General features: G+C 50.0%; 5 protein-coding genes and 1 non-coding gene across 6 annotated transcripts; 4 read left to right on the forward strand and 2 right to left on the reverse strand.

Annotated features, from left to right (window-relative positions):
• Positions 1–652: 652 nt before the first annotated feature.
• B0J16DRAFT_347091 (uncharacterized protein) lies at positions 653–4,738 on the forward strand. Its single transcript, XM_046128524.1, has one exon. The coding sequence runs from the start codon at positions 1,011–1,013 to the stop codon at positions 4,536–4,538; it is 3,528 nt and encodes a 1,175-aa protein (XP_045980087.1). The 5' UTR covers positions 653–1,010; the 3' UTR covers positions 4,539–4,738.
• Positions 4,739–5,633, reverse strand: B0J16DRAFT_347093 (bladder cancer-related protein BC10-domain-containing protein). The gene is made up of 2 exons (XM_046128525.1): positions 5,390–5,633; positions 4,739–5,320 (listed from the first exon to the last, which is right to left on the reverse strand). Exons 1-2 carry the CDS (start codon positions 5,404–5,406, stop codon positions 4,912–4,914), a joined length of 426 nt encoding a protein of 141 aa, XP_045980088.1. The 5' UTR covers positions 5,407–5,633; the 3' UTR covers positions 4,739–4,911.
• Positions 5,634–7,449: 1,816 nt separating this feature from the next.
• Positions 7,450–12,707, forward strand: B0J16DRAFT_172441 (uncharacterized protein). The gene is made up of 2 exons (XM_046122437.1): positions 7,450–12,335; positions 12,384–12,707. Exons 1-2 carry the CDS (start codon positions 7,767–7,769, stop codon positions 12,597–12,599), a joined length of 4,785 nt encoding a protein of 1,594 aa, XP_045980089.1. The 5' UTR covers positions 7,450–7,766; the 3' UTR covers positions 12,600–12,707.
• Positions 12,708–14,443: 1,736 nt separating this feature from the next.
• B0J16DRAFT_417169 (PAP2 superfamily-domain-containing protein) lies at positions 14,444–16,056 on the forward strand. The gene is made up of 3 exons (XM_046133659.1): positions 14,444–14,615; positions 14,666–14,918; positions 14,966–16,056. Exons 1-3 carry the CDS (start codon positions 14,579–14,581, stop codon positions 15,708–15,710), a joined length of 1,035 nt encoding a protein of 344 aa, XP_045980090.1. The 5' UTR covers positions 14,444–14,578; the 3' UTR covers positions 15,711–16,056.
• Positions 16,057–16,301: 245 nt separating this feature from the next.
• Positions 16,302–16,373, forward strand: B0J16DRAFT_t237. The gene has a single exon. It is a non-coding gene; the product is annotated as a tRNA-Gln (tRNA).
• A 211-nt stretch (positions 16,374–16,584) lies between these two features.
• On the reverse strand, positions 16,585–18,135 carry B0J16DRAFT_364204 (uncharacterized protein). Its single transcript, XM_046129922.1, has 2 exons — positions 17,618–18,135; positions 16,585–17,571 (listed from the first exon to the last, which is right to left on the reverse strand). The coding sequence occupies exons 1-2, from the start codon at positions 17,820–17,822 to the stop codon at positions 16,634–16,636; spliced, it is 1,143 nt and encodes a 380-aa protein (XP_045980091.1). The 5' UTR covers positions 17,823–18,135; the 3' UTR covers positions 16,585–16,633.
• Between the last annotated feature and the right edge of the window lie 106 nt (positions 18,136–18,241).

The raw sequence follows: 18,241 nt of genomic DNA on the forward strand, positions 1-18,241 counted from the left end.
GATATCTGCGAGCCTTGATGGGGTCCGCAGTAAGAAGCCTTTGCTGTCGCTGGGTTGTGAGGCACGAGCTAACATCAGGGTCTTGTATCACAATCTTCAATTAAATGTAATTGGTCCTTTTATGTAGCATGTACGATAGAGTATCGATATCAATCTTAACTGACAAGAAGTTCTGTATGCAAGCCACTTTGATCATTGTGCGTCAGACATAGAAACACAAGGTTCCACTGACTGCTACAATATCTTTTTACGATTGTCGAGGAATGCGGTTGTAAGTGAAACAAAGCTCGACCCAACGGGCCGTTCCCTAGGAGAGAAGCTACCCTAAAGTTGCATGGGGAAGCGTACAAGAAAGCTCAACAATATTTCGGTGCTCTGATCATGATGGTGCATGGTCTGAGGTGATGTGATAGAACTGACTTGCAGTAGCAAGGATTCGCTCGGTTGCTGGGCATCTTAATCGCTGGCGTCTGATGTAGCTCGAACCGTCCAATCAGATGACATCACCTTTGAATTCCACACTAACGTCCATAAAGAGCTACAAGCTATTACAGTACAATGGAGAGAATTCCAACAAACAGAACTAACAATTAATTGAATAGAACAGATAGACTCGATACCCATTGAATAGATAGCCTTACAGAATTATCATTGATATAATACAAATACTGTACCTTCCGTTCGCAGATCTTGGTCGTCGAGCCATTAAACGAAACGACCAGGGGTATAAGATCAACGGTCAGAGAGTCGTCAACCCAGCAACGAATGTAAACAAAGGCCCCAGCGTCCTCGACCAACCATCCGCTGCCACACAACCCAGCACGTCTGGGGATTGGGGCCTTAATATCTGCACCATTCCAGGAAGATCCCGTCCTTTGACCTCTTCCTCTTCCTCGCTTCCATATCCCTTTCCTTTTTGTATCCTCTCTCCCCATTATCTTGTGTGTGTGTCACTGCAAAATCCGCGGCACACATACATACCCACTGACCGCTTTCCCCTTCGTCGTCAGATGCCCAGACGAAACACTATCAGGGCCGACGACCTCGATTTCGAGATTCACGTTGATCCATCGTGCTTGAGCGATCCTATGGACGATAACGAAAACAAGGCCCCCGAGGAGCCAAAGGTGGAAGTTGAAACCACCAGCAACCAAGAGACCGAACCTGCCAAGGACATTAAAACCGATATTGATACAGCAAACCACGACGACTCGACGGCTGAAGCCAAGGTCGAATCTACGACTGAAGCTACCGAAGAGGATAAATCTACTTTAACACCGGAAGAGATCAAAGAAGAGGCGAAGCTTAGCGAAGAACCAGCTGCACCAGAGGCCGATTCAACGGTCGACGAGGCTTCAGAGTCCGAGGAAGAATCATCCGACTCAGAATCCGAAGTTGAAGCTCAAGTCGACACGGAAAAAGAAACCGACGAACCAATCGAGAAGCCACAAGCAGAAGCAGACGAACTTACATCTGAGGCTGAAGTCGAGACCCCGGCCCCAGAACCTTCATTGGACGATACGGAAGATAAGAACGACGAGACTCCTACCCCTGTCGAAGACGTCACTACCGCTGAGGACACACCTCCCGAAGCTCCAATTGAGGACGCCCCTTCGGCAGATACCTCCACCGAGGACATTCCAGTCGCAGACACCACCGCTGAGGATCTCAACGACGAGCCTGTCGAAGAAGACAAGGCCAAGTCTGCCGAAGCCGAGCTCGAGGAATCTATTGTAGATAACGAAGAGCGACACTTTTCCGAGACAGAATCAGACGTCTCTGGATCTCGACGTGTGTCTTCTGGTTCATCTGGATCTAGTTACTCCGAAGGTCGACACTCAACTCGCTCCGAAGCTATTCAGGAAGTCGCCCGCGATATCGCCTCTCAGATCGACGACCACGAGAAGCGAGAATCTTTAAACAGCTACTCTGAAGGAGAAGACAACAGTTATATCTCCCACAGAACTGTCAGTGCTCGTCAATCAGGCGCCCATATGGCTCGTTCCGTCAAAAGCGGTGTAGACGAGGCTGGGGAGAACAGCTCTCATCATGAGCACGAAGACGATGTTTTTAGTGACCGAAGTCCTCGAAGCTCGGTGGGTTCTGTATCCGAGGGCGATCACCGCAAGGCCCACGACGCTATGAACCGAATGACCAGGTCCCCCCGTGTCTCGGGTATCTCTGGCATCTCTGGTTTCTCTGAGTATGACAGGGAAGATGAGGATTTTATCCCCACTATTCGTGGTAACCCTCGACCCATCTTCCGTTCACCTGCCTCCGTCAAGGCTATGCAAATGTCTTCGCCTCCAGGCTCGACAGTCGGTGGTTCACCTCGCTCCAGTCGACGGGCACCTCTCGCAAGCTCATCTAGAATGAGTTCTCCTCGCTTCTCAGAGCAATATTCGCCCAAGAGGACACCGCCTCGCTTCAAGAGGTCTACACCGCCTCTTGTACTTCTTCATGTTACATTACTTCCTCTTCGATGGCCTTGGGGTGAAGTCCTTGAGAATGCCGACCCTGAGGAGCTGAGCAAGGAGTGCAAGACTATCAAGGATGCCTGGCGAACACTCCAAGACCGAATGGGAGATACTACCGTCGAGCGTGGCATCCTCCTGCCACATCCTCAGAACGACTATGAGGTTCTTGAGGAACGGTTACTGGAGGCGCTTGAACTCCCCATGAGGCGCCGTGCTCGTATTCTGGAATGCGGTCATTACCTTGGTCCCTCCAATATGATGACCATCGAGGATTCTGACTCGGAGAGTGATGAAGATGAGGAGGAAGACGAGGAAGAAGCTGATAAGCGTAGGGTAGCCCGTCGCCAATCACAACCCACACACTGGTGCAAGACTTGTAAATCTGACATCCACTACGAGTCTCTCGGCCAGGGCAAGATTTTCCGTGTCAAAGTTTACGCCAGCAACGGTTTAATCCGTGGCGGCGCTTGGGAGGCTTGCTGGAAGGAGATGGAGCGAGTTGATGTCGAGCTTGAGCCTCTTGTCGATGCAGTATCTCAGCACGAGCTTGTGCAACTGGAAGCTGACCAGGAGAGGGAGTTGGCTATGAGGGAGGCCGAAGAGGAGGAAAGATATGTTAGGTTGGAGGAGGAGCGCAGGGAATTCGAGTCGAGGGAGCGAGGACGTGTGTCGACAAGACGAGGAGAGTCTCACGGCCCTATTGAGGACCTCAGCATGAACGAAGGCGTGTCACATCTGGACCACGACGCTTCTAAGCACGCAGAGTCTGTTCATGATAAGTCGACTTACGATCAGTCACATCACGATGAGAGTCACGCAGCCGACGTTACTAAGGATTCTATCAAGGAGTCTGCTGCCAAGGACCCCGTCGATGCTGAACAAAGCCGATCTTTTGATGAGCTCGAAAAGGACATCGATGAGCACCTTCAAGAGGAGCGCGAGAGGAGTCTGGCCGAAGAAGCATCAACTGGTAGACGCTCACCTGAGACCTCTCACGTCGATGAACCTTCTGCTGCTCCCGAGGATAAGGACTACGAAGCTGAGTATCAAAGACAAGATGAGGAGCGTATGAGAGACATCTATGGCGATGCTCCTGCTTCCGAAAAGCACCATGCACATGCCCAACGATCATTTGAGTCACAACCTCAGCACGCCTCCGCCGAGGATCACCAAAAGTCAATGAAGAACGCATCCCTACCGGAGCTCTTGGCTGAGTCGGCTCGTGTCGTGATGCAAGATAAGAAAAACATCTTGATCGGCTTGCTGAGCATTCTCATTGTACTCCTTGCCATTCGTGGTGGTCCTGGATCCCAACAAGACTCCGACACGTTCCAAATCATTAGGAATGCGGAGGCTCCTACTGTTACAGTAACTCAGGCAATGGGCCTGGAAACTGTCCAGGCGGTTGATGTTGCTGCCTCTGTGGCTGCTGTTGTTGAGGATGAGAGCATTGTCCAGGCTGATGAGCCTGAGGAGAGCATCGTCGTTGAGGACACCCCTGCTACTGAGGAGGACGCTAGCGCTGAGGAGGAGCAGGCCAAGCCTGCTGTCGAAAGTTCTTCAACTGGTGCCGATGGCGCCCCTATTCCTTCGCTTGAGGCACCTTCCTGCTCAGAGCGCATTGTTCGTGTCGTGGAGACAGTTACTGCTGTCGAGACTGCCACTGTTTACGCATCTGAGAAGCCTTCCGAGGAGACTCAGGCCGCAGAGGCTGTTGAGGAACATGTTGATGAGGAGCAGGCCCATGAGAGTGTGGCACCTGAGACCGATGATGTTTCTACGGACTCTGAGACTTCTGTCGAGCCAGAGGCGTCTATTGAAGAGTCGCCTTCTTCTGAAGAAACCAGTATTGTTTCTGGAGAGGCAGAGTCTGCCGAGGAAGCGAAGGAAGAGGAAGATCCTGCCCAGGAGACTGTTGCGCCTGCTGATGAGTCTTTCAGCGACCTGGAAGATGAGTCCCCTTCCGAGTCCGCCGCCCCCGAGGTTCCGACCTCTGATGAGGAGGCCCCTGAGCAGGCCGCGGACCTATTGGAGGAGGATGAGGATGAGGAGGAGCTTTAGGAAATTTGCGAGCGATGCCACGTTTTACATGCCTTGATGTAAGTTGCTACGAAGGATATACCTAGAACGCATTCTTTTTGATGAAAATGGCGGGTATTCATGTGGTTCTGTTGCGATGATTGATAGTTTGAATGATACATGAAAGGGTACATAATCAGAAGCCTGTTAGTCAATATGATGAGAATAGAAATATCATGCTTATAGAGTTGTTGACCCCTGTGATTTATTTGTGAAATATCCTGTATTAACGCTGCATCCTCTGCCTGCCCAGATCTTGTCCAGATCATCAAGATGATTCGTGTCCATATAATATACGTCTCATTAGAGCCACAATATTGACGTTACCCCCTCTCGGTTTTCACAAGCCTATCTTCTATAGCCGAATGTAGATATCCATACAATCAATCCTCCACTCTCTCTTGCCCAAAAGATTTCTGAGCCATTCAATCCCTAATCCAGACCACTCGGCTCTCCTCGCCTCAAGATCCTCACTGGCCGACTTGGCAATCGCAGCAAGTGTCGTGTTTACCATCTCAAAAGCCGTCGAGTTGAAGCTCTCCTCATCGGCAGGTAGCTGAGTCGGCGTTCCCGGCCGCGGCAGGAACCAGTTGCTCCCGAAATCGAAGAAGCATCGGTCGGACCAGTTGCACGAGGTCAAGAAGAGGATGAGCAGCAGGATAGAGCAGTACACGCAGGGCCGGTTGAGGAAGTAGGTGCAGATGAAGAAGAGGAAGATGAATGCTGGAGAAGCGTTTGTCGGGATGAAGAGCAGCGGGAGCCAACTATGAAGCAGAAGGTTAGTTTTAAGGGGAGTAGATTCGGGGGGTTTGGTTTGGTGGGTGTTTGTTTACCTGCGTAGACAAAACATGGTGGGAAGATTATACGCCGTACATGTGACGGAGTCGATACTCGTAGGTACGTAGTAGGGCAATTACTCGGTTGTTGGCTCTGCGCGCGGGCGCATGAAGATGTTGAAGATGGGACTTGGACTTGACTTGGGGGGATTGGCTTTGGTGGCGGTTTGGAGTGTTACGTCGTTTTGGCAGGGAGCGACTTGATTGGGTTTAGTCTGGGTTAGTGCGTTGAGGCTCTGGGGTTAGCACTGTTGATAGGTATAAGAAATGAACGCTTTGGTATTGGCTGAACGGTTATTATTGAGGATTTTGAACATGGACTCTCATTGTATTTGTTTTTCTGATTGATTCTGATAAAGTGTACATGTTGAGTTTACTCCTTCGTGGCCGGCTAGTCCAACAGCTCCAAGTGAGACTGTAGGTTATCTAAGCTACGAGAGCAGGTAGGTGACAGGAAGGCAACAGAAGAATTATCCTCCAAGGCTTGGGATACCAAAATGCAGTAACCTAGATGCTGGTCTAATATAGGTGGCATAAAGTAATGGAACTTAATTGTCTTACATTATGCTTTTGGTGGCTAATTCTCTTGATACCCTAACGGAGGATATCCTTAGTAGATGGCTTGGGCAATTGGGTGTGATACACATTTATTTTCTGCTCTAATCTTCAACTGGGACTGAGTCGAGAATTTGAAATGTATTGTTTCACAAATAGTTGTTTAGTATTAAAAGAGGTTTACATAGTTCACTAAAGCATTACTTGGTCAACGGTTATGCTGAGAAGCAATAGATGCTGAATAAAAGTTGAAACTCCATGATCAGCCAGCCAGATGCACCCAGTTCACACCAGTACTGCACCCCATATCAAAGTGAGTCAGGCCAACTCTTCTGTGCAGGAGTTCCTTCGGCTACTAAAGACATGAGGTTGGTCTCAGAAATTCTTCAACAAATGTTGGGCAACAAGCAGTATGCAGTTTGGTTTGCAGTTTGGCTGCATATGTATGCACAAGGCAGGGATCACAGTTCTTTTCAGGCTCGAATCGAATCGGATCGGATCCCATCTCAGGCTTTGTTTGATTAGACTCTGAGTCACTAATAATGTACTGTACAGGAAGTGTTGCGATCTGGAACCATTGCCTGTCCAATCGAGCTGTAAGAGGCGGTGACTTGACAGCTGGCAGTCTGGGCGCTATGCGACCAATACTGCGCATGTCTTAGCTGGAGTGGTTCATTGAACAGTTGGAGCTTTGAGCTCTGCATCAGCCACTTTGAGTTATTTGGTACCGTTGAAGGACAGATAACGAATGCAGTCGACGGTAAAGCTAAATATCCCTTTGACTCGAGTAAAATATCTCTTTGTGTCAAATGATGTAGAGGTCAAAGAAACAACATTTGAGGTACCTAGCAGCACACACACACACATCCATTATCACAATCAACCAGCCCGAATCAACCACGTCACTCGGCCCAGGGACCTTAGACCTTAGCTCCCTCCCTCCCTCCTGTACAGTACGGGGAATAGTGAGGTGGAAACATCCATCTATTTCTTCTTCCCTCCCGTCACATCGCATCACCTCAAAGTACACTGTCCCTGTTAGCCTTGAGCAACGTGGGCGTATTTACTGGTAACCTACACCTCTATCAGTTGATACCCGCTTGTCCTTGGGTTGCTACAGCATCAGCCAGTGCATTGGCAGTTTTCAAAGTCAATTTCATCATTGAAACCAAAGTCACTCATTGAAGTTACTTTCCGAGGCCGCCCCAAACACTTGCAGCAGTGCACAGATAATTCTATTTGCTTTGCCATCATCACCTTCTTTGCTCTTCCTCTACAAACATTCCCGCTAGCTTTACTTTGCTGGACTAGCAAAAAGGTACCACACCAGGCGCAAACACCCTACTACCGTTAGGTGCTCTGCCAGTGCCGGTCAGTGCCAGTGTCAGTGCCACTTACCAGCCATTTTTACCTTCCTGAGAGAGGTATCAGGTACCTGACCTGACCTGGTCTTCACCGTCATCAACTCGGTTCGCGACTTTTTTGTTTTTTTCTCACCCACGCAACCACCCACCTTCGCCTCATCATCGAAGAAGGCAATAAAAAAAAAATAGAATCGCATCTCTTCTCCAATTCTATCATCGCATTCTCATTTTCCCCTCCTTCTCTTTTTACTCTCTACCTAATCATCATCCTATTTCATCCTTTCTCTTGGCGTTCTCTCGGAATCTGATCGGCCCGTTTGCTTTGCTTTCGTCCGCCTCCGCTTCCCTTTGCCGCTTTCCCTTCAGTTCTGAATCACCTTCAGACTCAAAGCACCCAAAACCAAGCGGTAACTCTTTTCGAGTCCGCACTCGACACCAATTCCTAGGCTGTTGCCATGGATAACCTTGACATGCCCCCGGCTCCTACGCCGCCGTCCAACAACATGGGCAACAATTCTGATCGCACTGCCAATTTGCTGAACTTACTCAAGTTCAGTGGTTCGGGTGGTTCGCAGCCGCAGAGCCAGACTGCGCAGGCACGCGCTCATGGCCACAACCAGCAGCCAGCCCAGCAGCCTCAGGAGTTGCAGCAGGAGCATCAATCTCCTCAGCAGCCCCATCAGCAGCTGTCGCCCGAGCACCAAATGCATCAGTTCAACCAGTTCCAGCAGCATGCCCAGCAGGGCCGCGGTATCCTCCAGAGTCCTTTGCCTGCTCAGATCCACCAGCCTGCGCCTTCTTCTGCTGACCCTACTGGTCTTTTGGCTGCCCTTATGCGTGGTGCCCATGAGCCTGAGGAGCCTAAGCAGCCACAGGTCCACCCGCAGCAAGCTTTTGGCAACGGTTCGCCTCCTGCCGATACCCGTTCCTACTTGCTGAACCTTCTCAACCGCCCCAAGCCTAGCCAAGGCGATCAGCAGCAGTCAGTTTTGACCGAGGCTTCCCGTTCGACGAACCTTACGCCGCAGTCGCCCGAGAACACTCCCGCTGAAACCGCCCGTTACTCGGGCGCTTATCAGCAGCAGTACACTCAGCACCAGCACTCGCACGGCAACCAGTACTCGAACCACCAACACCGCCCCGATTCATATGCCGGCTCTCATGCGCCTTCCAACGCTTCCGAGTCCTACTATCCCAACTCCCAGGAGAACCAGGCTGATACATCTGCTCTTTTCCAGCAGCTGCTGGGAAACCTTGCTCAGTCTTCTCCTCAGAGCCAGGGCCACAGTCGCGCTCCGCAGTCGCCTAGTGCTCTGCCATTCCAGATTCTGAAGAAGGACTCACCTGCTGCGTCGCATCACTCGCATCATTCTCACCACTCTCACCGTCACGAACATTCGGTTGGTGCTGGTAGCGAGCGGGCTGCTTTCCCGACTTCTCCCCACCAGATTCGTCGCAAAGCAACCCGAACTGCGTCCATCCAGTCTCACCCTTCGGTGAAGCAGGGCACACCCCCAACCTCCGGGTTCGAGAACCATAGTCCTGCGGCTAAGGCGACCGTCGCGGAGGCTGTTGAGGATATTGCTCAGCAGGCTGATCATGATGCCACTGAGGCGCTTGAGCGCGCGGAGTACGAACGGGCCCAGGCTGAAATCGCCGAGGACCTGGACGACATGCTCCACGCAGAGTCCAAGAAGGAATTCGAGGACAGCGCTCAAATTGCCGCTCAGGCCATTCAGGCCGAACTTGATCGCAGCGACAACGAAGGTGTTCTTGAGGCCGCCCTTTCAGCTGACGTTGCCGAGACTGTTCGCGAGATTGTCGACGAGGCTGCTCAAGGCGTTGCGGAGAGCTGGGAGAGTGCTGACCAGGATGAAATTGTTGTAATTGAAGAAAAGGAGACACCTCCTGTCAAGGTTTTCAACTTCCCCATGAAGCCGTGGATCTCCATTACGCTTCAGGAGGAGGGAACTGAACCACGACCTCTGTTCCGCGACGAGACCATCATGGACATTGCTCGACTGAAGAAGGAATTCGACCAGATCGATCGCAACCTGTACACTGCCACTGAGAACTACATGGCCTATGGTATGTCCAAGCAGGGAGGTCTTCGTGTCATTCGCCAGGAGGATGGTAAGGATGCCAAGATCTTCACTGATACCAAGGATCGTATTTTCAACGTCGCCATGTCTGTTACGCCTACTGACCACGACGGCGCTCATCGTGAGGCCATCATCGGCACTGGCATCAGTGGCACCGTCTACTGGGTTCAGATCCGTGATGGTGACAAGGATCACATCGAGGATGCTCACATGGAGCAGTACGGCTTTGCTTTGCCTCCCATGAGCTCCCAGGAGGGCGACGCCCCAGGCGGTGTACTCAAGACCCGCGCTCGCACCTCCACAATTCACCCTGAGTACTTTGCTGTTGGCCGCGGCAAGTCTATCAACCTCATCTGGCCTTCTTACATCCTGCAAAACAACTTGTTCAAGCCAGGCCACGATCGCGTTGTCGACACCGAAACCCTTGCTAAGCAATGCTCTCTGAAGATCAACACTGGTAAGGCCGGCAAGGACTTCACCTTCAGTCAGGACGACTCTGTCATTGTCTCTCTTGATAAGTCTGGTCGGGTCAAGTTCTGGGATGTTCGAGACCTGACCGCTGTCAAGGAGGGCTCTGACCCGCGTGCTCCTATGCCCGCGCAGACCTCCCTCGAGGTCAAGGAGCCCTTGATGACTCTTGCCACCACTCCTGAGGGCGAGAAGGCCTGGCCCACCTCGGTCCTGCTTCTCGATAAGCAGCGACCTTACCAGAAGCGATGTGCTCTTCGTTACATGATCGTCGGAATGAAGCAGAACCACACTCTGCAGCTTTGGGATCTTGCTCTCGGTAAGCCGGTGCAGGAGTTCAATCTCCCCCACAGCAAGGAGTCGGACGCTGTCTGCAGTGTCATGTACCACTCCGCCACTGGCATGATTGTCATTGGCCACCCCACACGAAACTCCATATACTTTGCCCACTTGTCGGCACCTAAGTATAACCTCAAGAGTGTCTCTCAGGCCGAATACATCCAGCGACTTGTTGCTCAGGACTCCTCAATCCCTCAGCCGGATAGTACCGCTGTCATTAGTGGTGTGCGAGAGTACTCGTTCGCTAACCGGGGAATTCTGCGAAGTCTTGACATTCTTGGCACACCTGCTATGGTCCAAGACGCGGACGAACCCACCCTCTTCGAGCTGTATGCCATGCATTCCAAGGGTGTTGCTTGCCTGCTTGTCAAGCAGACCGAGCTTGGATGGTCCAAGGACAACAAGGTGCTTGACGCAGTTGACGCCGTGGCCCAAAATGTCGTCACTGTTTCGAAGCTCAAGGCCCCCCAACCTGCCGAGGCCCCGACTCCCGCCAGCAACGGAGAAGCCGTTGTCCGTGTCGTTAACCGCGGCAACAAGGAGAACGTGCAGACCACCCCTGGACCTCAGGCCGAGTCTGTTCAGCGTGGATCTGAGTCTGCTGCTCCAGCCAAGACCAAGAGCGAGCCAAAGGAGGCTGAAACGCCCGTCCAGTCTGCCAAGGAGTCCCAATCGGAGAAGCCTGAGCGAAAGTCACGGAAGAAGAAGAATGCTGCGAACGCCGCGAACCAGGGTGATGCGGCCACTAACGGGACTACGCCTCGTGCTGGCAATAAGGATGCCAAGGGCGCAAACAATGCTGTCGCACCTGCTGTCTCTTCTGAGGCATTGGATGCTGCCATCTCTGGACTCGAGGCCCGTTTGAACGTGAGCGTTGGCGATACCCTCAAGTCGTCTTTCAAGAACTTTCACGGCAAGATCGATGAGGATAATCGTGTCCGTGACGAGAATTTCAACCAGCACCAACTTAAGCTCCTTGATATGGTTTCGGAGGTGCTGAACGAAAACACTCAGAAGGTTCTTGAGGCTCTCATCCACCACCAATTCACCGAGCTTGTCATTCCCGCCATTGGCGACAAGGCGGGCGCTGCTGTCACCGATCTTCTCGAGAACAAGCTACAGCCCCACCTTGCATCTTCTGTGCAAAAGGAGATTCAGAGCTCCCTCCCTCATGCGCTTAACAGATCTCTGCGCTCTGGCGACTTCGTGAAGGCCATCTCGGAACGGGTTGGAAACACCGTCACTACGAGTGTCCAGCAGGAAGTTGTTGCAACACTGACTCAGCGACTCACGCCTACCTTCACTAACATTGCGACTCAGGCGTCGCAGCGTGTTGCTGGTGAGCTGCACCAGCAGTACCATGATCAGTTTGAGTACATGAAGTCTCAGCATGCCGCCGACAGCGCCAAGATCGACCAGCTTACATCTCACATCACCCATCTTTCTGGTATTGTCGAGACCATGGCTGCTTCTCAGGCTACTCTTCACGCCGAATTCCTCAAGTTCAAGCAGCAGCCTGTTCACGAACTTTCTGGAATTCCTCAGAATGCTGGTCACGGCCAGCCCATCCCCCACCATGGTTATGCCACTTCTAGTCAGCATCACGCTCAAGGAAGCCACGCTGGCAGCTACCACCCAAGCCAGGCTCCCAGCCAGGCTGCAAGCCAAGCCCAACAGTTCATCGGTAGTCCCCAGTACGCCCGCGGTTCTCAGCATGTGAACAGCCCACAGGCTTCCCAGCAGGCCTCTGACTACGTCGCCCCTACTGCGAGTGTTGGTGCCCTTGCCGGTGCCTACGCTAGTCAGCGTAACCAGACTGAGCCTGAAGCGGACCACGACTTGATGCAGCGCATCAGAATTGTCGAGCAGGCTATCCAGGAGGGTCGTTACCAGGATGCCATGATTCAGTGGATCCAAAGTGGCCGCGAGGAAGAGATCTTCCGCCGTTGCCTCAGTCGATTCCCTCCAAAGAAGTTCGAGAACTTGCCTCTCCTTATGTTGCTTGTTGTTATTGCCACAATCTCCAAGGATCTGAAGCCCAACGCTCGTCTCAAGGAGGAAGTTGAATGGATCGAAATGGCCCTCAATGCCTTTGCGGAGAACCTTCCGGCCTTTGTGAGTTCACTTCTACCTACCGATACGACCAAAACTAATCTGTTACAGGAATGGGAACAATCCGGCGCTCGCGATGTGATCAAGAGTACGACTCAGACCATGCAGCTCCTCATTGGACGCATTCAGCCTCTTATTGGCGGTCTCCAGGACGGTTTCCCTACGGATCCCTTCCTCGCCAATCTCGAGAGAGCCAAGCTCGACTGGGTTATTCGAACATCAGAGCATGTGCTTGATACCTTTGGCGCCCCGAGACGCTACGAGTAATCGAACGCTATGTGTATATGGCAACATAGAATCTGTTGAGGAATTCGTTCCGACGATCAATCTTTCGACATGTCTAACGAGATAGGTCATGGAAACATGACACCTTGTCGTGGACTAGAAGTTGCATTTGCAACAGTGTACATCACGCTGGAGGACATCATTTCACATAGGAGCATTTCGGAGCGATTCACGATTGGTGAATAAAAAAGACAAGCATGTTCATTATTAAGAGGTTGCTGATATTTTATGGTCTCGTCGAAAGTTCTTTTCCCATGGTACGATTTGGTATCATATGCACGGGGACTTACGTATTGGAGGTATCGGTCTTGGGTGCTTTAACTCGTTTTCACATTTGGGATGCTATGATACCCCGGAGAAGGGGAGGATTGGGATGGAGTGTTTGCGGAGGATTCATGGAGGGAGAACCTTGTTGTTCTTCCTCTGATTAGTTTTGATAATTAATGTACGAGTTGCTATGATATATGGTCATGTCGATGTGTTTACTTGCATGTATGAGGTTTCACTGTTGAGCGTCAGAGCCAAACGCAGAGAACCATTGCTTGGTTGCTTCGGAAGCTGCGGATATTAAGACCATTTAAGGTACATGGTCTTGGCAGACAAGTGTCAAATGTCGTGTCGAACAAGCTTTACAGCGTCGTGCCATTTCAGCCCTAAGGAAAGGGGCAGCTTGAATGCGGAAGTTTGTCAAGCTACGCATCGGGGTCTGGTTTCGTGTGTAACTTAGATGCTGTTCATACGACTACCCGTTCTGTTGAGCAGCAGGCAAGTACTCATCAGATTGCTTGAGGTGAGCTCATCATGATTCTACGAACAGGCGTTGTCATTTCGGCATTGTGAATAACGACGTGTTAGTCGTGTCATGATAGGCTCAGACCGAGGCTCGAGACCAAGTCTCCGGGTATTTACTCCACACCGAGGTTGAATTTCTGGAGATTCTCACGGCTTCCATATGATTTCATCTGATCTGGCGGGCGGGCGCTGGCATGCTAGGGACATCTCGGGCTCAAGTCAAACCCGAACCACTCACCCGTTTAAAGACAAGCACCTCACTCTGATCCAATCATTCGCTGCTTCTCATTAAGCTTTCACCATGACGGTTAGTCTCAACGGCTCTTGCAGAAAACTCTATTAACTACATTGGCCACAACCTGCTAACTGCAAGTGTGGCGCAATGGGAGACTGTTATCTCTGGTGAGTTCTCGTCAGAAGTCACAAGAAGATGGACAAATTCTCACATGGTTACACATTGGGTGCAATGTCCCGCTGTCTGTGACTTGGCATTGATACATATTTGACGGCAATGAGCATGAGAGTCAAGCTTATTACACTTGAATATTGGAGTTTATTGGATAGTTGGTTATAGGTGCATGATATGTATGCCGAGAGCTGATGTGAGCTTACGCTGTGATAGCAGACAACAGCTGCGTCGCATACCTACTGATAGGTTGTAGATAGTAAATGTGCAAATATAGTATCCTACCACAACTATTTTCGTGGTCCAATGACTTGTAATAAAGTCCGATAGACTACCAAGCCTGCCAAGAGTCTTGATGCATGTCAAGTGCCTGGACACGACAACTAGAAAACACCAAAACCGTCTATCAAATATGTAGTGAAACACTAAAAAGATCAAGCCAGCCTCTTAAACGGGTGTCAAAGCGGGTGTGAAGTGTACATCCACTTGCTATTCTCCATGACAAGCTATTTTCGTCATCAACCCGATGTCTCGTGCCTGGTTTCCTTGTTTCGCCTACCTTACCATGTCCCGTCCCTACTTTTTATTGCGGTTTACCCAATAAGTTGCTGGATGGTGGGTGTAACCTGAAGCTTGGCCTTTTATCTTGACACTACCCTCCTTTTTCTTTTGGTTCAGTTTCCACATTCTCTATTCTGCTTTTATATACAGTTCTATTTCTTGGCTATTGTCTTGTCCAAAAGTTTTGCATCTTCTCACGATCATGGTTGTAGCTTCAAAGAATGTTGTAGAGCCAGTGTGTAAGTTGACCCATCATCCACTAAAGTTAGTATCTAACCACATGCTATAGTCATTGTCCTCGCTTTCACAGCAGGATGTCTCATCAACAGACGAAGAGTTACTCAAATTTCATACAATGAGTCCTCGGAAGATATTGAGAATGGTCAGAAATACGTCGACTCGCCGCCTCTGAAGCCAGCTCTACTTCAACAAAGTGAACGACCTACTCGCAAAGCTCCAAACTTTCTCTTCGTTCTTCTATCACGCTTCTTCAACACTTTTCCATTTTTGATAGAGATCTGGTATTGGAACTTGACATACTGGTATGTACTGTGCTCTGAAAGTAACATGAAAACGCTGACATGAGAAGGATATATCAAGGTCTCCGAGCAGTATCAGCCAGGACAATCGCAGGCAATGAAGCCGTCTTCAACCGCGCACGAGACCACGCTCTCCAAATTCTTTATATTGAATCAGTTTTCGGTCTTGATATTGAGCAGCGTTTCCAGTCGTATATAATGCATCAACAATCGTGGCTTATGCCTATCCTCGCCAAGGTCTACTACTCACATATCAGCGTCGGCATTCTCTTTCTAATTTACGTCTATACTTATCTCCCGCCTTCGACCTTCCAACGAATCCGCCGTACGATCGCTACTGACAATGTAATCGCTTTTGTCATTGTTACCTTTTGGCGCTGTTCACCTCCGCGTCTACTGCCTCCCGAGTATGGATTCGTCGATGTTCTTCACAGTAAAGCTGGCGGCTCTAATGTTTGGAACAACAATCGATTTCAACTGACTATCGCCGCTATGCCGAGTTTACACTTTGGAACAGCTCTCTTCTTCGCCGTCTGCATATGCCAATTTTCTCCGCATCGATTTATGCGTGTACTTGCTCCTCTGTGGCCTATTTCCATGCTCATCACAATTGTTGCGACAGCGAACCACTTTCTCATGGATGCTTTTATCGGTGCTTTAGTTCCGTTACTTGGATGGCGAATGAATGGGATTATACTCATTCTCAAGCCTATTCAGGATTTTGTGTTTGCTCCTTTGGTTAACAGGCTGGACCTGGTGGATTCCAACGTACGAGTTGTTCCGAAGAGTTGCTGATATTGAGTATTTGAAGAAAAGACTTGATATACAGTTTAGTATAACTATGAGCTAAGTTAGTTACGGTATCTTGTCATATGTCAGGGTGTGAGAAGGATTGCCCGCTGAGAGCATGAGAGATGAAATAATTTAGTCATCTTATGCTAACTTGAACCGAAACTTGGGAGACTTTTCTTGGTAGCCTAGACCAGGCCTTAGAGAACATCTTTTCTCTCAGACGTGACAGCGATGGACGAATTGAACTCTTACACATTCAAGAAGAAATCCATGCAGTACATGTGCATCTTTAGTGCATGTCCTCACTTCAAGCAATACCATGAGTCTAGATCTTCAAGGTACCCTCAAGATCCCGATTTTTATTCATTTTATCTACTTGTGCAACATCAACAGATGCCAATTCCAACAATTCCCCGTTGGGGCAGTTGGTCTCAGTTTCAGCCATTACCGTTGACATTTAAGTATAATGGTTATACCTAGCCATCAAAGTTAAAACTGTTGTAATCTATTGCTATACCAAAAATGGCATCACAAGCCGACGCTGTAGCGGACATAATTAGCTGTAACGGCTTCGATCGTCAAGTAAAAAGCGTTGGTTTCGTGGTCTAACGGTTATGACTGCGGATTCTGATTCCGCCAGCGAGGGTTCGACTCCCTCCGAGACCTACTTTTTTGGAGTTGTAGAGGTATCCTTTTTTTTTTAAATCAAGTCATGGTCGTTAAAAGAAGTGGCTATTACAAGGCTTTTTGTGTAGTGTTGTTGAGTACTTAAAAAAGTTGTGTTATTTGAGATCAGTACTGATATCAATGGCTGTATTTTACATTAACATGCTGTGTTATCTGCAGGCAGTTATACCGTTCAGAGAAGTCAGATAGTAGTAATCGGGATAGTCTGTCTAAGATTTTTATTATTGCCTCTATCATATCTAACCACTCTTGGAAACCTTGACAACAACCTTTCCGAAATGCTGCCCACTGATCAAATACTCAAGCGCCTTATTCGCCTCTTCAAACCCAAAAGTCTTGCAAATAACAGGGTGGATACCGTGCTTCTCGTAGAAAGCAACCATCTCCTCAAACCGATCCTTGGGTCCGTTGAGAATACCCTTCAGCGTCACGTTTCGTCGTAGAGCGAGGACGTTGACGCCAACCTTGCCGCCGGTGTCCTCCTCTTCCTCCTTGCCGGAGAGGTAGCCTACACAGTTGATCAGACCGCCGAAAGCGACTGAGTCGAATGACTTGCGCAGTGTACGTGCGCCACCTGTCTCGAAGATGATATCCGCGCCCTGGTTGTTGGTGGCTTTCATGACGGGGTCTTGCCATTCCCAGTGTGTACGGTAGTTAATGCCTGTGTCGGCGCCGAGATCCTTCTTTGCGCGCTCGAGCTTATCGTCGGATGAAGAAGTGATGATGACGTTGAGACCAGCTGCCTTTGCGATTTGAAGACCCGCAATAGCGACACCGCCTGTGCCCTGTAGGAGAACACTCTCCTTCTTCTTGTTGCCGTCAGCTGGTTGACCTAGAGGTCGCATGCCGTTGATGCACATCCAGGCTGTGACGGCAGCGATGGGTAGACAGGCAGCCTCCTCATCGGAGAGGTAGTCCGGGACGAGGACGAGGCTGTCGGCGGAAAAGCAGCGGTACTCTGTTAGAACACCGGAGAGAGGAAGGCCGAGACCGGAGGCCATGTCGGCTTCCTTGACTTGGCCGGTGAGATGGGTCTGGTTGAAGATGGACATGACGCGAGTTCCTGTCTTGAGCTTGGATGAAGAGCTCTGGATGACAGTACCGCACATGTCGGAGCAGGGCACCAAAGCGGTAGTGTCTTGAACTGAGGCGTGATGGTTATAATCGCCATTGATGACTTACACCGTTAGCCCAATTCATTTTGGCAACAAATGATAACTCACCTTCAGTGTCACGGTAATTCAAGCCAACGGCATGAATCTTGACCAGAACCTCACCATCCTTAGGCTTCGGAACCTCTCCGTCACCAAACTTCAAGTTCTCGAGACCATCCTGCCCAGTAGTCCACTGCTTGTTCGTCTCAGGAGTCGCCATATTCGCTGATTCGGATTTTCCAAATGGTAGATAAGAAGAGATAAAACTAGCCATGACGAAGAGAGAAAGAAGTTAAATATCCGTAGTTCCGACGTCAACGTTAACGTCAACTCTCAGTCAATGCTTCTCTTACAAGTGGAGATGACGTCGCCTGTTGGTGGATAGAGGCGATGGGGCAGAACTTGTCCTATCAGAGCGGGGGACTAGATCGTTTCAGGTATTAATGCCGGCTGTTGTCGAAAGTGTCTTAATAATCAAGACTTTACAGGTAAGAGATTCAGGTCTTGGCGGTTCAAGTTGATGTTTGGATCATGCAGACTGAGTTTTCTCGTCGAGTTTGTTGACAACTGAGCTTGGGACATGTAGCCTGCAGTTGGATGCGGAAAGAACCACGTAGGCCTGCAATTGCCAACAAGTAGACGATAGGTAGGCAAACAACCTCAGGCATGTATATCAGCCATTCACTCGATCCA

The sequence above is a fragment of the Fusarium flagelliforme genome (assembly GCF_020744385.1).
Source record: "Fusarium flagelliforme strain FIESC 12 MPI-CAGE-AA-0113 chromosome Unknown B0J16scaffold_6, whole genome shotgun sequence".
Classification (NCBI taxonomy): domain Eukaryota; kingdom Fungi; phylum Ascomycota; class Sordariomycetes; order Hypocreales; family Nectriaceae; genus Fusarium; species Fusarium flagelliforme.

What these genes read in the sequence shown, in the direction of transcription:
- B0J16DRAFT_347091 (XM_046128524.1), top strand. Translation starts at nt 1,011, where the DNA reads ATGCCCAGACGAAACACTATCAGGGCCGACGACCTCGATTTCGAGATT.
- B0J16DRAFT_172441 (XM_046122437.1), top strand. Translation starts at nt 7,767, where the DNA reads ATGGATAACCTTGACATGCCCCCGGCTCCTACGCCGCCGTCCAACAAC. An exon ending in CGGAGAACCTTCCGGCCTTT is followed by an intron (nt 12,336 to 12,383) that starts GTGAGTTCACTT and finishes AATCTGTTACAG; the next exon opens with GAATGGGAACAATCCGGCGC.
- B0J16DRAFT_417169 (XM_046133659.1), top strand. Translation starts at nt 14,579, where the DNA reads ATGGTTGTAGCTTCAAAGAATGTTGTAGAGCCAGTGT. An exon ending in GAATGTTGTAGAGCCAGTGT is followed by an intron (nt 14,616 to 14,665) that starts GTAAGTTGACCC and finishes CACATGCTATAG; the next exon opens with TCATTGTCCTCGCTTTCACA. An exon ending in TATTGGAACTTGACATACTG is followed by an intron (nt 14,919 to 14,965) that starts GTATGTACTGTG and finishes TGACATGAGAAG; the next exon opens with GATATATCAAGGTCTCCGAG.
- B0J16DRAFT_364204 (XM_046129922.1), bottom strand. Translation starts at nt 17,822, where the DNA reads ATGGCTAGTTTTATCTCTTCTTATCTACCATTTGGAAAATCCGAATCA. An exon ending in GAATTACCGTGACACTGAAG is followed by an intron (nt 17,572 to 17,617) that starts GTGAGTTATCAT and finishes TAACGGTGTAAG; the next exon opens with TCATCAATGGCGATTATAAC.